At 44.3% G+C, this 22595-nt stretch overlaps 1 protein-coding gene across 3 annotated transcripts in view; it reads left to right on the forward strand.

Moving 5' to 3' along the window:
- The window catches only part of ANKRD29 (ankyrin repeat domain 29), a 39977-nt gene extending 19147 nt beyond the window's left edge, over positions 1-20830 (forward strand). For all 3 annotated transcript variants that reach the window (XM_075920861.2, XM_006117207.5, XM_006117206.5), the window contains 5 exons: positions 4143-4241; positions 11299-11397; positions 13405-13500; positions 14714-14812; positions 18007-20830. In XM_075920861.2, the coding sequence (XP_075776976.1) occupies positions 4143-4241; positions 11299-11397; positions 13405-13500; positions 14714-14812; positions 18007-18090 (477 nt within the window). In that variant the 3' untranslated portion in view covers positions 18091-20830. The remainder of the gene's footprint in view (positions 1-4142; positions 4242-11298; positions 11398-13404; positions 13501-14713; positions 14813-18006) is intronic.
- The last annotated feature ends 1765 nt before the right edge of the window (positions 20831-22595 follow it).

Genomic DNA, 22595 nt, shown 5'->3' on the forward strand with positions numbered 1-22595 from the left:
GTTCGGACTCCGTGCCCGCAGCTACACGCGGCACAGACTAGGTAGTTCAGATTAGGCTTCCTATTCCGAACTACCGTTATTCCTCGTGGAAGCCTAATCCGAACTACCTAGTCTGTGCCGCGTGTAGCCGCGGGCACGGAGTCCGAACTAGCGGACATTTAAAAATGGCGGTGCCCGGCAAGATGCAAATGAAGCCCGGGATATTTAAATCCTGGGCTTCATTTGCAACTTCGGTTGCCTACATTAACCACCCTAGTTCGAACTAGGGTGGTAGTGTAGACATACCCTATTTGCAAAGTTAAGTCATCTGACCTACATCGCTTAGGGCTGTGAAAAATGTTACTCCCTGTGTGATGTCACTAAGCCAACCTAAGCCCTAGTGTAGATACCGCTTGTCAAAAAAAAATCTTGTCTTGACCTACCTACCATCTTTCAGAAGATAGTAATAGATGGACACCTTCTGACACTGTATCAAGTGTTTATGCTACAGAGCTGCAGAAGTAAAATGCTTTTAGTGAATACATACTCTTAGGTATATTGTTGCTGAAAGGAAAACCTTAAAATCTGGTGGTCTGATTCTCCTTGCCTAATGTGTTTGGTTTTTTACAGCTGTTCAAAATGAGTGTTATCACATCAGAATGATAGTGTTTTACACTCTGGAATAAATAACTACAGAAATTACCAAGCGGTGCTGAAACAGACCTTTAGTTTTTCTCTTGACAAACAGATATCATTAAAGTTAGAACTGCACTTATTTTTTCTTAACATCATTACATGCTGACCCTCAGGTAAAGTGAAGATATCAGGGGAGTGTGCCTCTGTCACCTGATAGTGTTTTGATAATAAATTAAAACAGAGAACCGTACAAATGACCTGATGGATGTCAGTCAGCTGGATTTTCAGAAAGCTGGATGAATCCCCCTGTGATTTACTGTGATGGAGTTGCATACAACCTGGCTATCATAAAACAAAAATGCATGACTTCCTCCCCCTCTACCATTCTTGCTAACTCAAGTAAATCAAGACTGATAAAAAGGAAGTCATATACCCTGAGGGGTTATGATGTTCTCTGAGCTAACTACTGGGTGCTCCCCTGGTGGAGACTGTTCCCATGAGATGCTGAGAGCCTTCATCCCCACTGACTTCATAGTAGTATTCAACATCTTATCATTTCAAGCCCTAAACACACAGTATGATGTACCTGGCTATGACTTTCTGTACAGAAGGGTTGTGCCATGTTTGCTATTACACAGTAATTACTTTTTTTAGTCTGCATGGCCGTAATTAGACATGTTTGTCACTTCCTAGTAGGGAGTGCTAAGTATTTCCACTGAGATCTGAAAATAACATTTGCCACACCCAACGCATACACCTAGATGTGAAGGCAATAAAGTAACCTCCCTGCCATCTCTCCAGGAACTGAGCAGCACTCAGTCTTATTTATAAGCTTGTTTTGATTACTCCAGTTGTGCAATAACACTCTTATGCAGGCCATTAAAAAATTAAAAGTGAATTCACAGGAAAACAACTATTAGTCTAGCTTCTTTTGCACGGTGCTGCAGAATTGAATTTGCAAAGTGGTGATGTCTGGCTGCCTACGTGATTGGCAAGCTTCCATACAAAAGGGATTTCAAACCTACGCTTGTCAGAGCAATTATTCCAAAAGCATCAGGATTTTACTTTCAGTGTTTAAGATAACTAAAAGTTAGCAGTGTGGCAAAGAGAAGGAGCTCTAATTAAAATGGAAACCCATTTGGCATTGATTGGGGCTGTAATAAAGAGTGATTTTCAGATTACTGAACATTACTTGTTCTGAAAGAGGAACCGGAACAGAAGGACTCCTGTTATGTCTGTCTGGTGTGCAAGGCCTATCAAAGGGGCTAAGCACAGTTACCCAACCTTGAGTGCCTGCCTACTAGCTACCAGATACAATCTAGTCTTTGATGTGTCCAGGAACCCATAGATTATTTGTATGTTGGAAGGAGCCAGTGTGCAATTGACTATAATAATCTAAGGGCTTGTTCATACTGCACATTACTGCCTGGTATGCCATGGAGTGAATTTACAGACCACCAGGTTGCCAAGAAATAACATCTTGTGCGGATGCTGTTACAACACAATGAAAGTCCCAGTGTGTGGCTTAGTGTATTGCCCTTTCACATAGGTGTATGCTCACCCACACTCCAGGACTTTCACTGCAGTTTAGTAATGTTCACACACAATGTTACTGCACAGTAAGCTATACACCTTAGATTCATATTGTGGCTTGCCATGTAAGCAAGCCCTAAAACACACAAAGCATAAGAATCCCAGCCAAAGAGATATATGGGAAATAAAATCCCATCCATATTGGCATTAAGGGCAAACTTTCCAAATCTGGGGCCTGAAAAAGGACCACTGCAACTCACTGATGCTAATTCAGGCTCCTGGTGATTGGAAAATAATATCTTCTATGATCTAAGTAGCCCAGTTGAGTATAAACAACTTCAGTTAGTCCCAGTGTAAATGATTTGCCACCCAACATTTAAGCAAGACACTTTTGCTAAAATATTCTCTTTAGCCTGCATGTGCCTGGGGAGCATGCAGAGGGAGGGGGCTTTAGCATTTAATTCATTTATTTACCCATTTAAGCCAGAACATTTCCTCTCAACCACAGAGGGAGCAAACTTCCCTTTATATGCACTTCACTGGGAACTGCACCAGCAGAGACAGCACGGGCATCGGGGATGTAAGGGGGGAAGAGACTCTGCTTTCCCAAACCGCCAGGCATAGCCCCACCCACACTCCGGCCTTAGAACACCTGCAGTAGGCGTTCTGGGGGCAGAGTGCTGGTGCCCCCAGCACCCACCCTCCTGTTGCTCCAGGACTGGGGAGGCCAGGCCTGGCCACGTGGTGTGCCCTCCTCTCTCCCCCAGTGCTCCAGGGCTGGACAGGCCAGGCTGGGCGGTGCAGCATGCCCTGCTTTCTTCCTCCCCGGTTCCTCTCCAGCCCTGGAGCAACGGGGGAGGGAGCAGGGCTTGCTGCACCTGGCCCAACCTCCTCCCTCCCCTAATGCTCGAGAGGGTGGGCTGGGATTCTCTGGGCCGTGTGGTGCGCCTTTCATGGGGGCTGGGTAGGCTGCGGCGAGCACAAACCCACTCTCTCCCCTCCCCGTAGTAGGAAGGGGGAGCACAGGTGTGGCTCCTGGGGGCAAGGAAGGGGCAGGGCCTCGCAGAAGGGGTGGGGCTGGGGGCTTTACCTCCCCCAGCTCTGCCTTCACCGACTGCCCATGAGAGATGGCACCATGTCTGAATGCCTGTCCCAATACCACTGCAAGTTTTCACTCTTATCTAGTCAGATAAAAAGACAGCCAGTTGACATTTTGAAACATTTTTTCAATCGAAAATGGCCTTTTTTCAAAGCTTCCTGGAAGAAACAACCTCCCCCCCTCCCCCCAAAAAAGAAAAAAACAACAAAAAAACCCAACAACAACAAAAACCAAAAATCAGTTTGACTGTTGAAAACCTAACACAGAAAATGCTTTGGTTATCAAAAGCTGAAAAACATCTAAAATTTAAAAAATGGTTTTGTTGAAAACCCAAAAACTTTCAGTGAAATAGTTTTCAAAGTCCACACACTATCTTCCTGTGTATAAGCCCCTCGTAATTTTTGTTTATATTGCAAGTCCGCCTTTCATGGCTGATCAACAGAGATGAGTTTACTGCAGCTGTCACCCAAAGGAGTTACTCGTTCAGCTCAAGTGGTAGAAGTGAATACTTTTAGGCCCTAGTTCAGCAAAGCACTCATGTAGATTCTTTAACTTAAATACATGCTAAAGTGTGTTTTTCTTTAGCAAAGCACTTAGGAATTTTGCTGCAATAGGGATGAAGTATGAATTTTTAAGTGTTTTGGTGATTTAAGAGCCTTGTGTTCAGTGTCAGTTTTGACCTATGATCGCCTAAATTACATTTTTATACTTTAGAGGAATCCTATACCTTATATCTAGTTTGTTGTGGACTAAGTCAAGATTTTGATGGGGAGGAGTTGCTTGTGTGTACCTATTTATATGTTATTAAGTTGCATAAAGGCACAGGAAGGGAAATATGTTTTGATATATCTAGTGTAGTTTTGCCAAGTAAGAAACTTTATTTATTTTTACTCAGGATGGAGCTTCTGCACTTTTTCTGGCTGCCCAGGGAGGTTATCTGGATGTCATCCGATTATTATTATCTTCAGGAGCAAAGGTCAACCAGCCAAGGCAGGTAATGTTCGGCTCTGCATTACCAAACCAGACATGGCATTTAATTAACATTACTGATGGAATTTTCAAAGGCCCTAAGGGAGTCTTCAAACTGGAGCATAGCTCAAGTTGCGTAGCTTATTTCGAGTTTAGCCCTGCTCTGTAGACATGCCCCTAATGTCCTCAGGCCGCTTTGAAATTTCGTCTTAAAACACTTGCATGAGATAGCACTCCATATATCCCCTGCTGAGGTCAATCAGTCAGACATATGCACTTATTAAAACCCTATCACAGCTATGACTTTAGTATCAATCTTAATCTTTGATTAAAAAAAACTCTTTTAATTTTGAGTTTCCTTCATGTTGTCTATGTATACTGTAACAATCAGAGTAAATTGTAGTTTAGCCATTAAACATTTGGTACTTCTATAATACTCTGCCATCCCTGTTTCCACTTACGTTCTGATGCCAGAAAGCACTTAACCCTGGGCATAACTTTAAGCATGAGAGGAGTTCCATTGAAGACAATGGAGCTATTCTCGTGCTTTGTTACACCATGTGCTTAGCGATTTGCTGTTCTGATTGTCTGATTCAATTCTCATTAAAGTCAAGTGGACTCAAGAGAATGCAAACATTTTAAACTACATCAGAAAGTAAAGACAGATGTAAGGTTCCTAACATATCCATAATTTTCCCTTCTTATATCTGTATACAGTGGGCCCAGTTTTCAAACAGGGAATCTTAATTGGTCAGCTACCTTCTTGCACTTGGATGCTGAAATCAGCTCTTAAATATAAATTGAGCACTTAGATACTCATATTTGAAAATGGGGCTTCCCAGAGTGCATGATTCTACATCCGAGAATCTCATCTAAGGATTGCTGAACTAGTTCAAATAAGCTAACTAGCCGGAATCTTCACCACTCTTAATCTGTACATTTAAAAATCTCTGGATAGTGTTCTCTTCTCGCATTGTCAATGTGGCTGTGTCTAGACTTGCCAGTTTTTCCGGAAAATCAGCCGCTTTTCCGGAAAAACTTGCCAGCTGTTTACACTGGCCGCTTGAATTTCCGCAAAAGCACTGACTTCCTACTGTAAGAAATCAGTGCTTCTTGCGGAAATACTATTCTGCTCCAGTTCAGGCAAAAGTCCCTTTTGCGCAAAGCTTTTGCGCAAAAGGGCCAGTGTAGACAGCTCAGATTTGTTTTCTGCAAAAAAGCCCTGATCGTGAAAATGGCGATCAGGGCTTTTTTGCGGAAAAGTGCTTTTGCGGAAAAGCGTCCGTGCCAATCTAGACGCTGTGTTCCGAAAATGCTTTTAACGGAAAACTTTTCCGTTAGAAGCATTTCTGGAAAATCATGCCAATCTAGACGCAGCCTGTATGTCCAGCTGGTTTCAGCTGGGTAAGAAATCAGGAAGTAGGAGCAAAGAGGATGGGAAAAGCCCCAATTCACACTAGAATGTAACACGTGAATAGGCTGTCCAGCTTTTCCTCTATTTCCTGTCAAAATTTTATACCCAGAAGAGCCCAGCAATTCATAGTCAGGCAGCAGAGAACTACTTCAGCAACTTCTTTGATGGCCACGGGGTGTCTTGTCCCTGGAAAAATCTCTGCTGTTACTTAGCACAAGAAATAGAACCATCCATTCATATACCCACATGAAGACCCTCCTACACCTCTGTCTGTTCCCTCCCTCAACCACAAGATTTCTCTTTATAGGTAGGAAGTTTGGCAGGTATCCCCTGGGCTGTTGCTTAAATTACTCCTTGACTACCTGAGACTGTACTGTCTATCTAGATTTGTCTAGACTGTGATTTGTTAAAAGGTGATAAACAAGTAATACATTCTATATATCTAGGGCAGTGTATACTTCAATATGAGCTCAACTGGTCAAGTTAAAGCCATGGGGGGAGCTTTGGCCTGACCATGTTAGCCCATGTTAAAGAGTACACTGCCTTGTCTACACTAGTCTCTTAGAACATTGTACTTAGGTCACATGTTAGCTAACACCACTCTTAAACCCTAGTGCAGGCCAAGCTTCTCTGTCTTGTCTCTAAGGGTAGGCACAAAACACCTGCTGGGTGTGGCACTTTGTGTACATCTAGTGACACCTAGACAACCTAGAAATAGATGAGTCTGTTACAGACTTGGTTAAGATCCATGTGGCTCATGTCATCCTCTGACAGCATTAATTTTACATTATAATTAAACTCCTGCAGCTGGTCTGGGTCAGCTGGCTCAGGATTACTTGGCTTGGGCTGTGGGGCTGTAAAATTATGGTGTAGACATTCAGCCTGTGGCTGGAGTCTGAACTCTGGACAGCAGTTTTACAGCCCCACAGCCTGAGCTCCATGAGTCAGGTGACCTGGACCCACCTCTGTTCAGTTGTGCATCTTTTATTCCAATGTAAAAGTCCCTTAGCAGTCTAGACCAGTGTTTCTCAACCAGTGGTACGAGTACCCTTAGGGGAACTCGAGAGGAGTCTGGGGGGTACATTAACACAACTGAAATTTGGAGAAAACCGAATTTTTGTTTTAAGTTTTACAGCACTTTATTATTTTTGTACTTTTCACACCCAAAAATTTCATCACCCACCTGGTTATGATTAAGTTGTTTAAATAAACGTGTTGCAATGGTAGAAAAAAAAAGTGTGTGTCTGAAAATTGTAGGTACTGGAAGTATTTATTATTTATTTACAGGCAGTCCCCGGGTTACGAACAAGATAGGGACTATAGGTTTGTTCTTAAGTTGAATCTGTATGTAAGTCGGAACTGGCTCCAGATTCAGCCGCTGCTGAAACTGATCAGCGGCTGAATACAGGAAGCCCGAAGCAGAGTTGCTCTGCCCCCGGCTTCCTGGAATCAGCTGCTGATCAGTTTCAACAGCGGCTGAATCTGGACTCCTGGGACAGAACTGCTGGGGCACTGCCGGGTAGGTCCCCGCAGGACCAACCCGGCAGCACCCCAGCTGCTCTACCCCAGGCATCCCGCAATAAAAGCCTGGTCTGCTGGGGGGGGGGGGGCGCACTAGCTGCGCCCCCTCCCCCCCAGCAGACCAGGGAGACCCGAGCAAAGCCGCACAGGCAGCGGGACCCCGCTGCCCGTGAGGCTTTGCTCCTTTGCCCCGGAGCAAAGCCGCACAGGCGGCGGGGTCCCCCACCTCTGTGGCTTTGCTCCTGTCTCCCTGCTGTGCTGGGGAGGAGTCCCCCCCAGCACACCAGGGAGACCCGGAGCAGCTTTTCTCGCTCCGGAGGACGCAGTGGTGGGACCGCTGCGCTCTGGGCGGTCCCGCCGCCCGTGAGCTCCGGGGCGAGAAAAGCCCCGTTCGTAAGTGCGGATCCGACATAAGTCGGATCCGCGTAAGTCGGGGACTGCCTGTATTTATTTTTTTGAAAAGGGGGTACTTTATAAAAAAGGTTGAGAAACATTGGTCTAGACCAGGGGTCTCCAAACTTTTCAGCCCGAGGGCCGCATTAACTATCAAACAGCAGTTCGGGGGCCGACTACACACTTGAGGTCCAAATAAAAAACAATCAAAACATGCAATGTAATGATCGGTTGGAAAACATAACGCACTACTGCGTGCCTCTATTTTAATTCGGTAAAAACATAACGTCCACATAAGCGGCGGCTGATCTTGGCAGGATACACGTAAATTTCCGTAATTTTTTTTCCGTAGACAAAAAGGTCTCCACGGGCCGGATGAGAGGGCCTCGCGGGCCGCATCCGGCCCACGGGCCGTAGTTTGGAGACCCCTGGTCTAGACCAAGATTTGTTCAAGATACCTTTTGGCCTTTGCTACTTTTGGTACATAGCAGACAGGTGCTGAGTTTAGTTCTGGATAAATTCAGTGGTGTTTACGCCTGGGCTGTGTCTACACTGGCATGAATTTCCGGAACTGCTTAAAACGGAATACTATTCTGTTTTCAGTTTTTCCGGAAAAGGAGCGTCTACATTGGCAGGCTGCTTTTCTGGAAAAGCCCTTTTTCCGGAAAAGCGTCTGTGACCTATGTAGACACGCTTTTCCGGAAAAGACTACTGGGCTGTCTACACTGGCCCTTTTCCGGAACAGCGTTCCGGAATAAGGACTTATGCCTGAGCGGGAGCAGAATAGTTTTTCCGGAATAGCGGCTGATTTTGTACAGTAGAGCGTCGTTGCTTTTCCGGAAATTCAAGGGCCAGTGTAGACAGCTCGCAGCTTATTCCGGAAAAGCGGCTGATTTTCCGGAATAAGTGGCCCAGTGTAGACTCAGCCCTGGAGTCTTCGTTTGGGTCCCATCTTTAATCTGAAATGTTTTCTTAGCAAATGAAAAGCCTGCTCTTATCACTCTGATAATTCAAGAAATGGCTTAATGGCTTTCATCATTTCTCCCTCCACAAAAAATGAGCCTTGGTTCAAGTATCCATCCAAGAGTGATTTTCATAACTGTGCCTCCTCCCAACAACAGCAACATTGCTCTACTAACATAACTGAGGGATAGATATATATATAACTGAGGGAGTATTTCCTGGTGCTGTGTTGTACTAGATACAAGTTTGGCCCTAGGCTTTGTAGGACCTTATGTGAAGTCAAACTGATTGGGCTCCATCCTTCTCTTTCTCCTTTTATGACCTGGCCCTCTTTCTGCCTTGCTCTTGTGAATGTACATCTCAGCATTTATATTACTTAATAATGTAGCTTTGTGACCCAATTCATTTGTTTCTTCTTTCACAGTATCATTTCCGCCTGCGCAGACATCATTTCCTTTTTTGTGCTATTGTGACAGGGTCTCTCTGTCACTGTGACACTGACATTCTTTTGTCATCATTTGGTCTAGAGCAGAGATTGGCAAAATACATCCCAGGGATGGATCTGACCCACCAAGTCACTAGATCCAGCCCGCGGACCACTCTGCCAGGACCCTCAGAAACACAGCTGCCTTGGTTTAAAGCGCAGTCCGTGGGCTCTCTACTCTGCAGGGAGGGAGAGGCTTCGTGTGATCTCCACATCCCCAGCTCAATCCCCAGCTCCTATTGGTTGGAAACAACCAGCCAATAGGAACTGACTCCAGCCAGTCTCTCAGCTCCTGAGAGATTGGCCTGGGGGATGAGGCCAGTGAAAGCCTGTTCCCCCTCCTGGACCCGAGAGCCACATGGAGGGAACAGCCTGCAGTTTAAAGTGATCTGGGGCTGCAGCAGGAAGAGAGCCTAGCCTGTAGGGCTGCTGGCCAGGAGACACTTAGGGAAGCGCTTCCCAACCAGAACCTGCCTCTGGCACCCCCACCCCTCCTGCACCCAACTCCCTTCCCCAAGTCACCATCCAAATCTTCTGCACTCCCTGCCCCAGGTCACAACTCCCTCCCAGACCCTGTAACCCCTCCTACACCCTCCCCCAGACCAGAATTCTCTCCTGCACCCAAGTACCCTCCCAGAATCTGCAACCCATTCCTCTGTCCCAGGTCACCACCCAAACCCTCTGCAGTCTGCAAACCCCTGCCTCCAACTTCATTTGTTTTTGTCAGCTTAGCTTGTAAGCTCTTCAGAGCATGCACCGTCTCCTATTATATGTTCTAACAGCACCTACCTTTGGCAGTGCCCTGATCCTTTGGCACTACTGTAATATACAAAAAAATGTTATCATTTCCTGCTGCTTCTAAAACCTTAACTTAGCCTTAACTAAAACAAAGCTAGCATGTCCCCCTGTGCTTAACGTGTCTCAGCTGGAAGTCACATTTTGCAACTACTTATGTAAGTAAAACCACAAATTGCACAATACATGTTCTATGTGCAGATTTCCCTGTTTTGACGGTACTTGGATCTTTTCCAAACTTTTACAGTTCATGGCTCTGGTACTTAAGCTTAACATTCTCTGCTGGAGAAAGTTTAAAAATGACCATGAATCACTTGAGTCACTGAGCAGGGAGGGAGAAATGTACACTGGAGATGGACAGTTTTTGCCATCACAATTGTTAGCTTGAGTTATATACTCTGCATACAAGAGAGTCTTTGAATTTTATTTTTGGACCACAAAGAAAATTTACCGTGTAAACAGGATGAATACTAGGGTGTGGGCAGCTAGTGTAATATAAATGAGAACACTTATTCAGAAATTATGCAAGAAAGGGAAAAGCTCCTTTTCTTTATTATTACTGTGTATTGGGCCTTGAAACCATGATTTCAGGATGTATCTTTGTTCTGTCTGTGCGTCAGAAAAGTCAGGAATGTAAAGTCTAGGCTTGTGTCAGTGGAAGGAATGCTCCGCCCATTCTACCAAGGGTGTGTCTAAACTACATGGCTCCGTCAGTGGAGCCATGTAGATTAGGCTGATCTGCAGAGGGAAATGAAGCCGCGATTTGTCCCATTTGCTCTTGCCAACTTGATCGGTTAACAAGAGCAAATGGGACAAATACCCACTTTAGTCAAAAAGTAGGGTGTGGAAGAACATGCGGGGGAGCAAGCAGCAATGCCAGCCCCATGCATTGGGAGAGGTGAGGCTCGTGGAGGGGGCAGGCAGGGCTCCAGCAAGGAATGATGCCAGCCCCAGCCTTCCCATGGTGGGGAGGGCAGGGTTGGGCAAGCAGGTTGGGTCAGCCCCAGCATAGGCTAGCCCCACATAGTATCCCATTTTCTCTTTGGGAAATATGGTCACCCTAGCAACGAGGCTGAGGCTGGGGGTGGATCTGGGGCTGGGAGCAGAGCTGCAGCTGGGAACAGATCTGTGGCCAGGAGCTGAGGTTGCGGGGAGGACTGAAGCCTGGGCCAGGAGCAGATGCCGAGTGGGCTATGGTCAGGGACCTAGACTAGAGTCAGGAGCAAGCTGTAGTCAGAAGCCACAGCAGAGCTGGGGGTGGGAAGGGGTTAGGTGGCACTTTCTCCCCACCCCCAGTGTAGGCAGGCTGAGGCCCCACCACATCCCCCAAACAATGTTCCTTACTCCTTTAGAAAGGCACTCCCCATGGTTTGGGGGCTACTCTTTTAATGGCAATAAGATTTTATTAAGGGACCCACGTTCACTCCTTCCAGTAGCCAGAGTCTAGTCGTGAGCTGCCAGAGTGTGCACTGTCACCAAGGAAAGCCTATATCAGTCTTGTTTTACTTGAAGGATGGAACAGCTCCGTTGTGGATTGCATCTCAGATGGGTCACAGCGAGGTAGTGAGGGTAATGCTGCTCCGGGGAGCCGATCGAGATGCTACACGGAACGTGAGTAATTTTCACTTTTGCAGTGACTCTTAAAGGGAGATTATCTCCATGTTACATTCTGCCTTTTCGCAACAACTTTCATCAGAGGATCTCAGCACATTGGACATCAGTTAATGTAGTCTTGAAACACCCTAGTAAGGTAAGCAAAAAATCATTACCCCCAATATACTTTTGGGGAAACTGAAGCAGAGACATTGCCGCTTACTCAAGATCACATATGCAAATTTTATGCTGGACATGGAAATAGGACTTACATCCTCTGGCATCTTCTAGGGCCACCTGCAAGAGGCATTACACCTCTGTGCAAGTTTTGGGATCCCTGCATCCCCTCTATTTGTCAGGCAGTGCAGCTCCAGTGGAGCCAGAATGCATGAACTGCCCTGTCTCTTGGTCCCTGAATGCATCCTTTTGGAAGGGTTCTCTAGTGTGGGAATAGGGCAGGAGTGGGGAACCTAAGGCCTGGGGGCTGGATGCAGCCCCTGGCTTGCCTGGGTCTGCCCCCCTCCCCCCGCCAAGGCTCAAGGCTCCCCCCCAACCTGTGTAGGGCTGGACCACACAAAATATATTCGTGTGGGCCCTGTTAGGCTCTGGTGTGTGAGGAGTAAGGATGTTAAGTAACGGTTAATTGACTAGTCGAGTAGTCAATGGAATTTCCATTTCCATTGACTACTCAACTAGTCGATAGGCATGTCTGCAATCCTCCTTTGAAATGTACAAGAGCCCCCGCTGGGGCATCTTGTACATTTCAAAGGCGGAATGCATAACTCTGCGTGCAGCTCGGAGCAAGCAGGAAGTCCAACTTACTCTGGGCTGCACGATAGCATGCCGGCTTTGAAATGGACAAGAGTCCCCAACAGGGGATCTTGTACATTTCAAAGTGGCAGTGCGTCATGGAGACTGGGGTTAGCGGGGGACTCAGGGTCAGCAGGGGATTCATGCTGCACTGCCAATTTGAGATGCCACATGGAACTGGGGTCAGCTGGGGACTCCCCAGCTGATCTTGGGCTCTGCGTGGCATTTCAGCAAAACCCAGGATCAGCTGGAGACTCCCCAGCTTACCACGGGTTCCGCATGCCATTTCCCCAGAACTTGGAGTCATCTGGGGACTCCTTAGCTGATCCCACTTTCCACGGAAATGCTGCGCTGGAGCCTAGGATCAGTTGAGGAGTCCCCAGCTGACCCCAGACTCTGCACAGCTGATTCTTGTCTCAGCTGTGCGGCACTGTCTCTTTCAAACGCCAAGGCTGCGGTTCAAAGGGGCAGCGCCGCACAGCTGATTCCAAGCTCAGCTGTGCATGGAGCCCGAGGTCAGCTGGGGACTCCCCAGCTGAACCCGGGCTGCAGTGTGGTATTTCCACGGAACCCAGGATCAGCTGGGGACTCCACAGCTGACCGCAGATTCTGCTGGGGAGTCCCCAGCTTACCCCGAGCTCCATGTTCAGCAGCACCACACAGCTGATCCTGGGCTTAGCTTTGCGGCGCTGCTGCTTTGAAGTGCCCCCTCTTTCCCTCCTTTGCTGCCTCTATCTGATAGAGGCAGCAAGGAGGGGGGGGGGGGGGATTGACTAGTCCTTAACATCTCTAGTGAGGAGAATGTGGGAAGTGTGAGGGGTTTGGTGGGTTTTTTTTCTTCTCACTTGTGTGATTTTTCTGTGGGGCCTCTGGCCCAAAAAAGGTTCCCCATCCCTGGAGTAGGGGAACAATGAGTTCATATCTATTCTCTGTGGTGATTGAAATGAAAGTGAAGATGATGCACATTGTCCCCAGCTTTCCCTCTCCTCCATTCTCCATCCATGCTTCCCATTCAAAGATCCCTAGATCTACAGATGACCCACCATGATTTCCAGCAACAGATGGCATTATGTTGTGGAAATGGATATGCAAAGATCATGCATGGAGGGGACTATCCCTATATGGATTCAGAGGGGGGATAACTCTTCCATTCAGTCAGAGACCATGCAAAGCTGTCATAATGACTGAACCTTTTTCTTTCTCTCTCCACTAAAGGATGGTACCACTGCTTTACTTAAAGCTGCTAACAAAGGGTACAATGATGTTATAGAGGAATTGCTCAAATTCTCTCCCGCCCTTGGCCTGTTGAAGGTATGTAATGATGTGTTTGATATTGTCATATAAACTTTGAGAAACAAAAGGCCTTTGAGTAGTCATTGACACCTGTAAAAAATGAGTGTCTTGATTAGGTGCTGATTAACACCCATTTTATAGGTATTTATGACTATACAAAGGGAAGGAAGTAAAGATCCAGGCCCAGAGAAATCAAAAAAGACATGAAATCTATATTCTTTTCAATTCAATATTGTTTTTTAAAATCTTACATATACTTTGGGCGGAAGATGCATACTGTGCTGTAAATAGAATTCAGTTTTGTTTGCTGTTATTTTTTTCTGAAATAAAATGGATTGATGTGCCAAATATTACCCTTTATTGCACTGATGTTACCGAGGGAAGAATTTGGCACAGCAAACTAGAATTCTAAGAGCACTATTCCAGGCAAAGCAATTCTGTATTTGATTTTGGTTCTCTTTGAATGAATGTAGAGTCTTTGAAAATTACATTGGATATTTGGGGGCAGATTTTTAAAAGGTGGCCACTTTTCATGTGCTCATAGATTACAGGTTCAAACATTAACTGGCATGTTTTGCTGCTGTTGGTGGGTGTAACTCTTTGAGATGTTAGAACCAGATTTGCAAGTAAAGCCAGGTACGCAGACATTCAGGTGACATTAACTATAAATGTCAGTTAATAATAAAGTTAACTATTACTCTATCACTTACTACAAGTGCAAAATTGCACCCTACTTACTGCTCTTTCAGTTTTGTGGCCACAAAAAGGAAGTAGGTCACCTATCCCCAACTCTCCAATTCATATATTTTTAAAGTAATTACATTTATCTAGAAAGAAAGAGAGAAATAAAACAGGTTTGCCTGAAAATTAAATATATCACTAATGATTTTATTTTTCTTCCTAAAGGCCGAGTTCCAGATTAGCCTTTTGTTGTTTATTTAACATACTTAATATACTTCTAGTCTATTGAAAATATAATTAGTAATATCAGCCTGACTCTCATTTACATTTATACTCTCTTTAAAGCCCCTTTACACTGGCAGGAAGGAGACTCATCTTAAGGCCCCATGTCTTTACTTTAAGCATGATCAGATCATTTTGATAGTCTAATCTCTGTAGTGTTGTTTCTCTTTTCTTTATTTACAGGTCTGTCTTTGCTGCTGTTTTTGTCTGTGTTGTTTCCCTCTATGCACACAGCACAAATGTTTAGATGTATGTTTATATTTTCTAGAATGGGACTTCTGCTCTCCATGCAGCAGTGCTGGGTGGCAATGTTAAAGCAGTAGCACTACTTTTGGAAGCAGGAGCAGATCCTTCTCTTAAGAACAAGGTACATTTTGGTGCTTTATCCAGAGCTTGTAAAACAAACCAGTGAAAACATTATACATTATTTCTTCCATGTAACTACTAAACTCATTTTGAACAGCCGTAGTTTACACTTTTGCTGGTCCCCTTTGCAATGATCCTGGACCCTCATCCAAATAAATCATTCTCCATGTCCACTCAGTCATTAGTTTCTCCATAACACATATTACAAGGATGCCAATTAGTGCCACTAAGCAAAGTGGCATGTGAAATGTGAACATGAACCTAAGAAGAATTGGATGGAGTCCGTGCACTTATTCAGTATATGTAGATTAAAGATAACTAAAGATTAAATTGTAACAGTATTCTGTCATACTAACTCTCATAAGTCAGCTAGAGGTGAAAAGCTCCAGTTATCATTACTGCTCCCCTGAGCTATCCAATCTCACTAAATCATAAACTCTGTATTAGTATGGAAGCTATATTTGAGAGAAACCATGACCAGTTAATATTCTGAACAATCATAAATTATGGATATTTATGCACAAAAGCTGGGCTGAGGCACAGGGTTTGGATCTGAATTCAAACTATGGAGCTGAAATTTTGGATTAGGCTTCTCTCTAATAGAAACAGCAAGTTAAAATCATGTCTTGTTATTTTCAACTTTATATGGAAAGGGTCCTTGAGAAGAATTAATTTCCTGGATCTCCCTCTATTAATTATATTTGAGAGCGAGAACAAGTCATTCAGATCCCATAATTTTATTACATGAATTCAGCACTTTTCATGTTTGCAGATTCCCTGCAAACAAACTTTTACTTGATTCCATTAAGAATTTAACATTATATATTGAATAACTCGTGCAAATATTTCTTCCTCTGAAGTTTATTGCAAGTAATTGTTGCAAGGCATCCTCGCTATAAGTCGCCCTGGTATATATCCGGTTCCACACTAAAGCCATTGACATTTGTAGTAACTGATGCTTGCTCTTATGTCACGCAAAAAAACCCTCAATTTGCACAAATGGAAGTCAACCGTGTGGAAAAAAAATTCCCAGTTATAAGTTGTTTCGCTATAAGTCCAAGTTTTTTGGAACGTATCTTGGACTTATAACAAGGACCAGGGCCGGATTAAGGGGGGGCTAGCCGGGCAGCTGCCCGGCGCACCAGCCTATGGGGGCGCCTGATGGCAGCTGTAAGGGAGCCGCGTGCCTGAGGTTGGGGGCCACACAGCGCCCCTTTGAGCTGCCATACGGCGCCGCACACCCTGACTGGGGTCTGTGCAGCACCCCGTAGAGCTGCAATTAGGCACCGTGCACCTGATTGCAGCTGTAAGGTGCACAGCGCGCTGGGGGGTAGGGCTGCACATGCGCTGTGGCCTGAGGGCAGAGCCACGCATGCGTCACAGGCCCTCTGCCTGGGGCGCAGGAATGGCTCGAGCCGGCCCTGACGAGGGCAGCCTGTATCAGGTTGGGTTGGTTAGCTGTGATTGGATACAAGTCACATAGTATTGTTTGCTGATCTTTGACTGAATGACTGAAAGTTTCAGAATCAGGTTTCTGGTACAAATATTTATGTTTATGAATTCATCATTTATTTTCATAGTATTCTCTAATAGTTCCTTAAAATGTGCCATTTCTGTGAACATTCCTCCCAGTAAACTCATCTGCTGAAATACAGAAGACAAAGGATGCAAATGGAGGTGGAACAAACTGATTTTAAATCAAGGGAATAGTTGCATACAATATTTCAATAGTCAGGCAGGTTTAATATTGGGAAATGTCATGATTTTGTCAAGCGTTTTAAAAGGAATTATAATTATCTTGAATAAAGGATATAAAAAATACATATACCATTTCTATCACTCCACTAGATGGAAGCAGAGACCATCTCTTTAAAACAATAGTTTATATTTTATTACTAGTTCGTGCTTTATTTTGATAGTATTATCCAAACAGATGTGACAGATTTTGCAGTTACTAACAGTTTTTTGCAGTGGTTGGAGGCTGACAGAAGAAAGCTTAAGGAAATGAGTCTGTATTTCTTTTCTCTCCCCCTCTTTAGGAAGTACTTGGAAAACAACGTGCCATTTAGTGTAGTTGGATGGATTTCCAAACCAAGAACATTATTCAGCAGAACTATCTCTATTATATTTAAAAGTTAAATTCTAGTCCTGTTATTTTTGTTTTCAGTGGACAAAAACTAAGATAAAAGTCTTTGATACTCTGGTCACTAAGAACCTAATACAAAGCCCATTTGCTGCTGATTTGGGGGATGGTTGTTTTCCCCCATACAAACAGTATAAATGTTTAGATGTTTGTTTACTTCTGTGGGCTTTGGCTGATGTCCTAACGATCTGACCCTGTTCCCATTGAATTCAATGGCAACATTCTCCTTTGCTTCTATGGGACCATCATAGGGACCTCAAAATCCCACCCTGCACAGAGCCTGTCAGCTGTTCACATTCCATGTAAACCTTTTGAAGTCTTGAATGGAGCTGACATGTTACATGATATAGGCCTTTTGATGACCCCTTTGCATGGGAGTAAATTTCACTTTTAAGGTCTCTCTGCACTGTTTTAAATTTGAAATAGTTTTAAAAACTGATCCACTAAATGATAAAGGAGCCCTAGAGTAGACCCGGCATAGGTAACCTGAATAGCTTGTGATGAAGTGGTCTCAAAACATATATATATCAAGATTACAGGACATGAACACAAGGAAGAAAGAAATTGTGATTACTCTTTCAAGAGTAGATTTGAATTGGTCCTAATAAGATCACGCAGCTGCAGAAGTGGGGCAGGGCAAAGAAGGTGAGTGTGGCCACATTAGGGGTACCCAGAGCACAGCATGTAGAGGTGGGGCTTAAACAGGAGCTGCATGCCAATACCACCACCATGAGAAAATGGGTAGGACCACAGCTCTACTGCATGCTATGTCCATGCATCTGTCCAGACCTTTGGGAGGAAAATAAGCTGTATCCAAAAAAGGGGTGAAATAATTTAACCCTCCTCAAAGAGCACAGAGAAGGAACTATGACTGAGTCATAGTCACCGTTACATAGGGCTTAGCCTAAAAGTTCATCCTCACCTTTTGTAGCTAGAATGAAGCCTACATTTAAACATAAATGATTCTTTAGTGCACCGAACCTTTCCTCTAGGACTTCATTGTTTTGGAAATTCTGCCCTGCATTTTCTAACCATGCTGTTTCTTGTTTCAGGCAAATGAACTGCCAGCAGAGCTAACACAAAATGAACGTATCCTCCGGCTCCTCCGAGCAAAAGAAAAGCAGAGGAAAAGCTAACACAGTTCTGTCGGATGTAGTTTGACAAAGAGGAGCCCTTCCCACACTGGCACTAAAGCAAATCTGGTTTTGAAAATGGCTTATTGAACCTATTTGCAGAATTGATTTAGCATGTCCAAGATACCACTGTGTGAACATGGCCAGCCTTCAGCACAAGGCAGAGGTGCACTAGAGCACCATTAAACTCAGTAGGAGTTTTGCCATGGGCTTCAGTAAGATAAGGCCCTAAAGGCTTGTTTGTACCACAGTTCTGTCCATACTTGAAAATCACTGTTTCCAGCATTGGTATGAGCTCCTAAAATGTTTGTAGTACACCTTATAGTCACAAATAAGTGCTCTAGCCATTGCACAGGCATTCCGCCTCTTGTTATGATTGCATCAGCTGAGAGCAAGTCCTAATACCTCTATGCACCTGTGAACCATTCAGTCCTGATGTGGGTGGGAAACTCAGATGCGCTGGTCAGTTAATATCCCTAGCATAGTCCCACAAGGCTTCAACCCACCCTTCAGTGATGGCATTGGCAGTTTGGAGACCTGGCAGTGTCCACCTTCCTGTTCCAAACAGGCCTGAGAGAAAGTTTTGGGGTGCTCGCATTTGGGTGGCTACTCAGGAGAGATTCAGGTGCCTCCCAGCTGATTACAGTGCCCACAGTCAGCAACATGTGTTTGAGTTGGTGGTGCACATCCACACATGTCTCAGTGCACATAAAATTTATTCCACACTGGGATGGAAAAAATAGAGGGAATATTGGGTGCTCATCTGGTCTCAGTTGTGTTCCATAGCATCGTCCCTGTTCGCAGCCACCTGCGGGCGGGAATGTAGAATACAAAATAACCTATTGAAATAAAAATGTTATTTAGAACAAGGAAAATTTTAATTGACCAGTAGGAAAACAATTCACAATACAATGGGAAAGTTAGTGAGTGCAGACCCCACAGCATCCCACACTAGAATCTTCAGTTACATATGTATTGGACTACCTTACTCTGGAGTTGGCATGGAGCTGAGGTAACTGTTTCATCTGTATCTCATACTTGCTTAAGACCTGAGAAGGAGACTTAAATGAAAACATATCCAAGGCTATCCCTCCCCCTTCTCAAGTAAATCCTAGTTCTCTTCATTACGAGCAAGGGGATGTAAGTAACTTCTGGTTCTCCCCACTATCCTTGAAATCAGAACATCTGCTAGAGGGGCGACTACCTGAGCTGGGGAAGGAGGACTGGAGAAACTGGCTTTATTTCAGTGCGTACCTCAGAGGGAAGTCCTCTCTCTAGCCACTGGCCTTGACTGCTCTGTTTGGATTGTAGAGGGAGACACAATAGTAAAACAATCTGTTATTTAAGCAACAACTCCTTAAAATGGTCCAAAACTTCACAACTCACCCAAAAAGCTATCAAGCAAATGAGAGCAAACTCATTTCCTTCTCAGAGTAAACTCTGACCTATGTAGTACCACAGTTCATCCAACAGTGAGTATGGGGGCAGCCGGTGGCCTTCTGCAGTGTAGTTCTGTGAGAGCAGAAGCCCTTTCCCTCCTCACGCATGCTCAACTCCACGGATAGAGCAGAACCATAGGGAACTGTCACTGAGCAAACCAAATGTTGCATGTTGTTAACATATATTTAGCTGTGAAGCATGCCTGGATGAGTGTTATAAATGTACAGTATATACTGTGCACAGTATATGACACTGTTTAGTGTTCACCAGCTACTATGCAATGCAGCTGCTCCAGGGATCAGTGCCTGAAATTATAGGAGAGTGCCATATAAGCAGGTATGTCAGAAGGCCAAATGTAATGTGGGCACATTACACCAGTTTATACAATATAGGCCTGCTAGTGTATCCATAACAAATGGCTGCCTTAATTAATAGTTCTAGAATACTCAAATGCTATGATTCAGTTCTAGAATGCTCAGCTTGCTATGATTCAGACCTCTAGTATAACTGGGACTGATGCTAGTAATTGTGTCAAGGACTCTGATACATCATGATCAGGTTAAGGGTTCTGTAAAGTAGATAGGACCATGACATATTTTAACCATGATCCTGTACCATGCTACATCATTATAAGGTAGTTATTGCAGTCAGTATACATATGCCCCAAGTCACGCTAATCAAAACCATGTTACAGATTTTCCTTGAGGAAGTTCAGACCAATACTAAGTCAGTCCATGAACAAAATACATTTGACCCACCTCCAGATCATGGCAAGTTGCTTCAAAGTGTTAGTGTGGACAGGACTTTGGCTCCCAAGAAAACATGAACTTCTACCCCGTTAAAAGGCTGCAAGTGTGACGTTTAGTTGAATCTCTGCATTCTTCTGTTAGCTAATAAAAAAAGAGTCACTTTACTATTGCTTGAGGGAGTATAGTTCACTTTAGTACAAACTGTTTTCTTCAACATATGGATCATAGCCATAATTATTCAAAAACCAGGAACCTGGTACTTAGTGCAAATTATTCTTTTTCTTGGGGGCAAGAGCGGTAGGGGACAATCAAGGTCCTCCTGCTTAATAGAAGAAGTGATGAATGTACTTTTGCTTGCAAGTTACTGTTGCTATATATGGTGGTAGTAGAAGAGAAAGCTGAATGCTTTCCTGTTAAGAGTATGAGATGGTACCAGAACAATCTGCTGGATTGGTTATTTAACACTGTGCTTTCCTTGAATTAAAGCAATACTTCTGCCTAACTGAATCTTGTAGACAAGCTAGTATGGGATTAAAGAATTATATGCATAGATACCTAAAGCATTGCTGTCTCCATGACACTGAGCATCTGCTCCTGCAAGAAGCTGAGAAGTATTAAGCACCCTCAAACCCCATCAACTCTAATAGGGACTCTAGTGGTGTGGCACTTCACAGAACTGGACTTCAACTTTGTTACATGCAAAAGTGAGACTTGTGTACATTAATAGCCCAGTGTGGATCTGTGGGCTTGTTTTCTACATTTGTTGTTTTGGAGGAAGTTAATTGATTCAAGGCAGTCCTGCCCCCTCAGGAGTAAATCCAATCCCCTCCCACCACTACAAGGAAGGATCTCCCTGGAGTTTCTTCAGAGCAGCAGCGGATGGAAACAACTAGAGTGAACCAAAGTCATACAAAAAGAAGCTAATTGTGAGACAGGCAGACAATCATGTAAAACTCTGAACAGCCAGCTTCAGTGGGTGAGCCAAGGACAAACATATTAGTCATACAGTACTGGGCAAGCCACACATCCAAAGGGAGGAATATTTAGTGTCTCTGACTCCAGAAGAGAAAGGATTTGGGCACTGACAGGCCTTTTTTTCACCCTCTCCTGATGTCAGATTGAAGTAAAGAGGATAGAGTAGCCAGTAGCGGCCCTGCTTGCAGCTGGAATAAAGGAACTGAAACGTCAAAAAGTACAGGTGATCTATTTGTGCCGGTTGCTCCTCAGTCCTGGGAGGTGGTGGCACATTTTCTCAGTGAGTGCTTGTCTCCAAATCCTGCCTAAGATGGGCAGAAATCCAGGAGGGGTCGGTTCCTGACCTTTCCATGTGTGTCTGCTCCCTGCATTACTGCATGACTTTTCTGATTCTTGAGTCTATTCCCACTTTCCTTCACAGCTGTCTAATAGCTGTTGAAGAATGTCTGGGATACGTGCTGCTATGGGCCTCTTTTAGAGATGTCAACAGCAAAGAGTGCACATTATCCTGGAGAGGAGAGAGCACTACTAGTTTCCTTGATCCCTCTCCCCTTTTAAAATAGAGCCATATTGGGCTGTGTTTAAAAAAAAAAAAAAAAAAAAAAAAAGGAGAGAGAGAGAATCAGGGGGAAAGTGCCTACAGCCAGATTGGGGTTGAAAAACAGGAAAAATTCTGAGTATTTATTTGAGCTCCATGCTTCTAAAGGAGGCTGTTTCAATCTCAATTATCTATTAGTAAAACAATCAAAGACCCACAGCCTAAGTGCAGATAGGAAATGGTGCTTGGAAATTGCAGCACCATATCTTCCCATGCAATGAAATATCCCTCCTCACAGAGTTATAATAGTTCTGTACACTGGGATCATGCCTTTCCTCTTCACAGTGCAGCACACACTTTAAATAATGGAATTTTTTTATTATTCGTAAGCAGAGACCTGCTTTCTTTTCTCTTTGTTATTGGAATGAGTCAGCATTTATATTAATCACAATACTTTGTGCTACTTTGCATTTTCCCCAGGATCCTAAAACACTTTATTGACATCACAGGCAGACCCCGACTTACAAACGGGTTACGTTCCAAACACCTAGTCATAACTCGATTTGGTCTTAAGTCGGAAATACCCTTAAACGCGCTGCCCACGCTGTTCGAAAAACTTGATGTACATGGTTCTCAACTCGAAAATATTATAATGGGTTAATGGGAAGTTGGTCGTAAGTGCGGATGGTCATAAGTTGGTGTGTTCATAAATCGGGGAGTGGCTATATTAGCTTCAGAACGTCTCTGTGAAATATGCAGGCAGATATATATGAATCACTTCATCCACCACTGAATTGCATTCCTTT

The sequence above is a fragment of the Pelodiscus sinensis genome, chromosome 2, assembly GCF_052426305.1.
Source record: "Pelodiscus sinensis isolate ZL-2025 chromosome 2, ASM5242630v1, whole genome shotgun sequence".
Classification (NCBI taxonomy): domain Eukaryota; kingdom Metazoa; phylum Chordata; order Testudines; family Trionychidae; genus Pelodiscus; species Pelodiscus sinensis.